Source organism: Dipteris shenzhenensis, chromosome 29 (assembly GCF_047967505.1).
Source record: "Dipteris shenzhenensis isolate YYH24624 ecotype China chromosome 29, Dip_SZ_1.0, whole genome shotgun sequence".
Classification (NCBI taxonomy): Eukaryota; Viridiplantae; Streptophyta; class Polypodiopsida; order Gleicheniales; family Dipteridaceae; genus Dipteris; species Dipteris shenzhenensis.
The window spans coordinates 16,402,459-16,409,772 of NC_141624.1; the positions used below are offsets into that span (position 1 = coordinate 16,402,459).

General features: G+C 43.1%; 1 protein-coding gene across 2 annotated transcripts; it reads left to right on the forward strand.

Moving 5' to 3' along the window:
* Window positions 1-1,008: 1,008 nt before the first annotated feature.
* Window positions 1,009-3,576, forward strand: LOC147882500 (uncharacterized). 2 transcript variants are annotated; one of them, XM_087400805.1, is made up of 3 exons: window positions 1,009-2,315; window positions 2,857-2,957; window positions 3,112-3,567. In XM_087400805.1, exon 1 carries the CDS (start codon window positions 1,035-1,037, stop codon window positions 2,154-2,156), a length of 1,122 nt encoding a protein of 373 aa, XP_087256931.1. In that variant the 5' UTR covers window positions 1,009-1,034; the 3' UTR covers window positions 2,157-2,315; window positions 2,857-2,957; window positions 3,112-3,567. The 2 variants fall into 2 exon arrangements, with proteins under 2 accessions (XP_087256931.1, XP_087256930.1); XM_087400804.1 differs by having other exon boundaries at window positions 1,009-2,957; window positions 3,112-3,576.
* Window positions 3,577-7,314: the final 3,738 nt, after the last annotated feature.

The following is a 7,314-nucleotide window of genomic DNA, read 5'->3' on the forward strand; positions in this document are numbered from 1 at the left end:
GGAGGCCTTCGGGTTGAAGGCAAGTCCCGCATGCTTGGGTCCGTCAGGGTCTTGGTATCTTCTCCGCTCTCTACGTTTTATGGAGAGTCCAGACTTGAGGTGTCACCAAATAAATAAGGTGGGGGGAAAGAGTTTTCCATGAAAACAAAACAAAGCATATGCAAAGTGTACCATGGTATCATGCATATACCCATGGTGCTTTTTTAATATTCTTGGTTACTAGATACCTTAAACTAATACATACCATTTCTCACATGGCGGTCCCCAATAATCCACAAATGCTTCCTCAACCGTATGTTCTATTAGGATAGAGGCTCTTTTGGCATGTGAAGGATCCAAGGATGGGTAGCCATCTCATCTTTCGAAAGGGCAGTGAACATTGTTGAACGTAAAGCTCTCATTAGGAACATGATGCATAGTAGCCAGTGTGATGATATGTTGGATACCTTTCCAGTCTGGTCTATAGCTCCTAGATTTCATTGATGACTTGGGTGGTGTGTTTGAGGGTGCAGGAATGGGGGTGTTAGGAAAGTGGCCGAAAATCTAGCAAGGTTACGAGTTGGATTCTAGCCACTTTCTTGGCCACTCTAGCTTATTCCCCCACGTGGAGGGCTGAAGCAAGGCGGGCCCGGGTGACATGGCATAGTCACACTGATGATGTGGCATAGTCTCATGGATTAATGTATCAGAAAGTTACCACATGGCACAACTCTGAGGAACTCTTCTTTCGGAGTGGCTAGGGACGAATGCTAGATTGCAAACAGCCAAGCAATGAGCCGGCGGCGGCAGATTGCCAAATGTTGGTAGGTGGTCGAATGAAAGCATGTAATACCAATTATTTTTATTTTTATGTTATTTAGGGTCCTTTTCTAAAGTGGCCGGGTTGGATGGGGGAGATGTAGTGGAGCCCAAAGGAGGTGGAGCTGAGGTGGAGCTTGGTAACTGGCGAGTGATAGGAGTCCATAAGATCTTTTCCTCGAGTGGCAAGGAGATGCAGGATAGCAATTCCCCAAGCAAGGCATTAGTATCCAAGAATGTTGACAACCACATGGGCACCTAGTGTGTGGTGCAATCTATGCTCTACCAAGCTGATATGCTCTAGCAAGATATATCTTCCATCGCCCTTCTGCAAACTACCTCTTTCTCTTGTGGGTGCCAATGGCTTCCATGTGCAGGAATTCTTGTATAGCTTCCATTTCCCAAGCAAGCTTACTCCCTCTGCTTGCTTGCCTTCTCCTTCCTTTGGAATTCCTTGCACCATTGCTTCCCCATGCCGTCTCCTGATCCTTGCTTTCTACCTCGCATCTCTGTTTCATGCACAACCCATATCCGCAATCCCTCTTCCCGACCTTCCCCCCATCGAATTCTCCATCTCCGGCCAGGAATTTCGAAACCCATTTCACGAATTCGTAACCGGAATCCCCCCTTTGGCCGAAATCTACCGCATCTCCTCCATCCCTCGTCTTCCCTTTTTGGATTATGCCGGCGTTCTTAGCGCAGAAAAAGCTCACTTCTTGCTTCATGATATACAATCTCTGGAGGATGAGACGGGTTGGCGACTTCGTGTCTTTACCAGATCGGTTAGCTCTCCCTCTGTCTCTGGCAAGGAGTTGAAGGACTTGTGGAAGCCCGATGATAAGACTGTCATCGTCATCGAAGACCTTTCTTCTCCCAATATTCTCAACTTCAACACGGGTTTGTCAGTGACTGCGAAGCTCCCCCGGCAGTTCTTCAACGAGTTGCAGTCCAGATATGGAAATCAATTCTTCGTCCAACAGGAGGGCGAAGGGATTGCTCTTATTTCGACAGTGCATGCCATTGAAGAATGCCTTCGGAAGCCGGACGGATGCAATAACGTCCCAGGCTTGACGAACGATCTTTACTATCTCACACTTGCTACATCCATTGCTAGTGGTTGTGTCTTTGGCTTTGCAGCACGGCTACCTCCTTCTGGAAGGGTGGATTCTTCATGGCAGTGGCCACTAATTTTGTCTCCTCTTTGGCTTTTGCTCTTTGTGTCCTTTGGTATTCTTCCCATACTAGGTAGAACGACTGAGCTGGTCCCCCTTCTTAAGAATACCTTAGGCTTTCTTGGAGGGGCTACTGCTATTTATCTTACTCCCATCCTTGGACCTTCTCCCATTAGCAAGCAGTAATGAATTTTATACCACCGATTAAGGGCAATTCAAGGCAGATCAACGTTTGAGCTACTCGTACGGCTGCCTTTTAACTGAAAAAGACGCGAGCCTCTTTGTGCTAGTAGCCTTATTGGTGAACAGCTTTACATCAGGCGGGCATTTTGCAGTCCATGATTTGTATCTTTCAAGTTACGACTCACAGGAGTCACCTACTGATGCAATTATTAATTATTGTGCATTTTCTGCTGAATTTGAACTGTCTTAGTACATACTTACCTGAGCTCTCACGTTGGACGCGAACCGCTCTATTAAGGCTCACAATTATTAAATATGTCCGGTATTTATCGTGAAGCATGCATTTTTTAGAAGAGAACACATTACCAACTCTCGTCACTAATGCACGCAGATAGGTTAGATAGAACCGTTTGCCAAGTCTCATATTGAGGGTCACTACAAGAAAGTTTTCAGCTCTGTAGGACGTATTAAAGCCTTGGTTTATGAGTACTCTTTTTTTTGGAAAATTTGCATATTTCTGTTGTTTGAGTGATACGTCATTCGAAATGTGACGCTAGCTAGTTCTCCTTTGCACGATGAAGTTTCGGTTTGTACTCTGGTGAGTGATAATCACAGGGTTGAAATTGCATTGTTTGCTTTGCCTTGGATGAGTTGGGGCATGCTTTTGGATTCAAAGAAAGCACTTGACTCTTTCTCTTGATAGAATATATGCAACAAAAAGGCAAATGTAGAAACAAGTTCAAGGCCACATGGAAGGTTTTGGCAGAGCTGGCCTGGCACATCATGGATGGCTCTGAAAGAGAGGTAAAGGAAGTGACCTTGGTGTGAAACACATCTATACATTCCCTGTAATTCGTCTAGATTGAAAACTGGATAGGCAAGAAGCTGTTGAAGTGGCTAGATATTTCTTTACTTTACTAGGAGACTTAAATGCTGTGGTTGCACTTGCAAATGGCAGGTTGGAGTACAGTGAATGTGCAGTTTCTCATATATGAAGCTGAATCTGGACAAGTCAAAGGGCAATGATCATAGGGACCAAAATGAGGAGTTATTCTCCATTCAGAGATGGACATGAATTCTCCTAACATAAATTGTCAGGGGCTACAAATGAATGAATGTATGCGTGTTAGAAGAATTGCAGGCTGGTAAAAAGCACTAAAGTTGCAGAATAAATGTAGAAAGACATTTAGATGAGATTGAAATTAGAAAATTCCTATTTGTTACCTTTGTGCAGCGAGTTGTACTTTATGGTTGTCAAGAATGGAGGAAAAGGAGACATGGGAACAGGTCTAACAGCCCAGAAAAGGTTAATCAGTCAGGAATTAGGAGTCAAAACACTATCTCCATATCCATTGTTCTTGTCATAAATACTCTTGAATAAATGTAGAAGTACACAAAAGTGAAAATTTTGTATTTGCACAAGCTAGTCTCACTTTTGAGACTGTTTTTAGGCAGGTAGCATTGTGACATAAAAAAGAAATCTTCCCTCTCGTGAATCACCATAGCAGCAGTTGTTGCTCCTACTCCAGTTTTCTCCATCGTCATCGCCTGGTAAGTCTTTGAAGCCCTTTGCATTCAAACCTTCATTGATGCTCCTTTTGTTAATTCCAACGTGCTCCTCTTTTCTTCTTCCTTTGGTCTTCTTCTTTCCTGCTCTGCTCTTTACTCCTCACCATCAACCGCCGTCTCTGCTCACCTCCATTCTTCGCTCCCAATCCTTATCCCCCTCCCGACCTTTCTTCCTCGTCCTGGTACGCCTCCTCTCTTTTGTTTTGATTTTTACTTTTTTGCTTTTCTCTCCCTTCCCCCAATCATTCTTGCTTCAATTCGGACTCCTCTCGCCGGAAAATAGTGGTCTTCCTTTCAAAGTAAGGTATCTTACTTAGATGTGTACATAAAACTGGTCGGGCCTCAGCATCAGGTCATCGTTTTATTAAAACTTTAACGCTCTTATCACAGTAATCTGGTTTGGTTCACATAGACTGCATCTTATACGTAACTAGTTCAAGAACCAGGAAAACTAAGTTGAAGTATAATTAGCATCCAGTGTTTAATGAGAGTATGCTTTAGCTACCTTAGCCGTCCTATGTTTCCCAATGATTGTTCCTTAGAGTGGAGCAGGTCTTTCGATGTCATGTATTCCTTTGAGCCTGCATCCAAATTTTGGTGTTCTGGCAAATGATTTCATCTTTGGGTGACTCCTTGGAAACATTATGGGAAACCCCATCAAGTTGATACAAAGAGATGATCCCCAAGTGCCCCTTGTGGCATTCTTCTCAAGCCCATACAATCTTGCAGCTGTCATACCTTTCAGTCCTCATTTCAAGCCTTACAAGTGGGGTATCGAACCTCATATCCCAACATTTCTGCGCTGGAGTCATTGACATGTGGCACATTCTATGCTATTAGGTGGTCCAGTTCAAATTTCGTCAACTTTGTACTGTGGATGCATCTTAAGTAGCAAAGCATTTGGGCTGTCAGGTGCTGGTGTATGTGCAGTCTTATTGTGTATAGTGTGGACATTAGTAAAACTATCTCAATTGCTGTGTAGTCATATGTGTAATCCTATAGGGTTCAGGAAACATGCTCACCTTGAGTTGGCCTTTCTGCATTATTCTTCTCCTAATCTATCAGATGTAGGTGGCCGGTCTGGCAGCCAGGACTGGTTGACCAGCCCTTGAAGCTCCTACATGTTGCTGAAAGTATGCAGTTCCCTCCTGACCTTATCTATCATAAATATTTTGTGAGAATAGACCATACACAAGTAGTAGTCAATCTGAAACTGTTATCAGGTTTGGGTATGGCTTCCATATGTGTGCCCAGTGTTTTCTTATGTCTTTTCACGTTCTTAGTTTGGTTGAAGAATGCCCTGGTTCTTTTTGAAAACCTCTCTTTTCTTAATATAATTTTGAGAAGGAATACGGTCTATTTGAAGCACAATCAAGGGAAGTGTTTGGGTGACCTTGCAGTCAAACCTTGTATTTTATTGATTTATTTATCACTTCTAACTTAGGTAATGTCAGCAATAGTTTAGGCATACCTTCTGTCCGTCCTTTTTGTGCTTGGTGGGGCCTTGGCTGACCATCGTCATCGACTGGTAAGTCTTTGAAGCCCTTTGCATTCACCTCTGATTTGTGAATTGAATGCTCCTTTCCCCTCTGATTTGCGTAACTTCCCCTCTGATTTGTGAATTGAATGCTCCTTTCCCTCCCTCACTCCCTCCCTCCAATCGATCCCACCCTCCAGTGCCTCTCTTTCCTCCGCTCGCTTTCTCCCTCCGATCAGAAAAAGGAGAAAAGAAGTCATAAACAGCAATATCAAGGCATTCTAATTGATCCCATCTTCCACTGCTCCTCCGATGCAATCAATGTTCCTTTCCATCCCTCACCCCCTCCCTCTAATTGATCCCATCCTCCACTGCTTCTCCAATGCAATCAGCAATGGCTACTAGTCTTTTCTCTGCTTTGGGTTCGAATCGATCCTTTCCTTATGAGGGTAAAGGGTCTTGAAGGGGCTAATGGGTCGGCAGAACTGGACACCAACGATTGTAATTGTGTGGTCCGTGCTACTGGCGTCTATTTTTTCTTTGCTTTGGTTTTGAATCAATCCTTTCCTTATGAGGGTAAAGCATCCAGATACGGTACTATGTGGCTTCAACTGCTGACTAGATGATGTGATTGTTTAAAAGCTTGCTTCCAGCTATGTTGTGCATAAAACTGAGGCTATCGAACGATTGGATCAGCTCGAGGTACATTGAAAATCTTAGAAGCTTCTAGGCTCTTCATTTAAATACTACATTAGTTGTGCTTGCTTTCAAGAGTCAGAATGAAGATTGGAGGTATCTCTTTAGATAAGCAAGCAGTCATTGTTTGGCAGAGTGTGGCTGAGGGGGATCTTTTCTCCGTTTAATGATGGAACTCACTGAGGCGAGATGGAAATTGGGGGTGTAAAGCTCAAAACTAACTGATTTTTGTTGAGAGAGCGCTAGTCTGAGAATTGGTATATCATCTACTTGTATGGAGAGACTAACTGTTTCTTTTTGGAGGATTGTGTTGCGCTCACAGTACACTACTGATTCAGATATGTGATTCATATTCTAACAATCAGCTACTTCATTTCATTTCATCAAAAGTAGTTGTCTCCAATTTTCTTGTGCCGTAACTTCCCCTCCAGAGCCTCTTGCATCTCCACAGTCTTCGGTGTTTGTATCTCTGCAGTCTTCGGTGTTCGCAGCCCATAGCAGTGGTTACTTAGCCATTTTCCCTAGAGGTTGTTACAGTCACTCTTCAGGGAGAGAATTGAGTCAAAAGATGGAAATGAAGACGAAGACAGAGATAGAGATGGCAGAGACATACGCTTGTTACGAAGACATGGTCTCCTATAGGATCAAAGCTAGCCACTACACAACAAGAGTCAAAGATTGAATGGATCATATCTCTTGCTTCAATCCTAGGAGGCTCAAGTTACAACATAACCACAAGATTCTATGCAGAGTCTCAGTCGTAGTCTTCTTTCTTCACAGCGATAACTACAGATAGGAAATCCTCGTCTCATGTTGCAATATCAATAGGTCTAGTTGCAGCATTACCATAGGATGGGCTTGTCTCCCCACTAGTAGGTCATTCAAATAATATTTCCCCAGTCACATCTCAGGTGGACTTACTGTGAGGAATACTCAAGTAAGTAGCTCAAGTTCTTGTGTCTTGTCACTGTCCTGATAGCCTTGCTGCTCTATTTCAATTTTTGTACCTTATAGGAGCATCTTGTAGGTTCACCCGTGATTTTGTTCATTACAAAGACCTTGATTGCCTCATTTGGTCAGAGGTCTTATAACTTATGCTATCTAGCTCCTTTTTATTAGCTGCTTTGTTTTTTGTCACTCTGCTCCTTGAACTTTCATACAGCAGGGCACCTTATTTTGGGAGCTGGTCGTCTCATTTTAGGATGATTTTGGAGCTGGTTTCCAGATATTTTTGCTGGTTTTGCGATCCATGACCTGTACAAGCCCTTTTGGTCAGTTACATTTGAAGTAAAGATCACTGATTCAGTAGTTTAGTTTTTTTATTGATATGAGTTGTTGCTCCTGTTATGAACTGGCCACCCTCAGTAAATGCATTAAAATTTCTTGTGGAAGCTGATTTTGTCATTGATTGACTGTTCT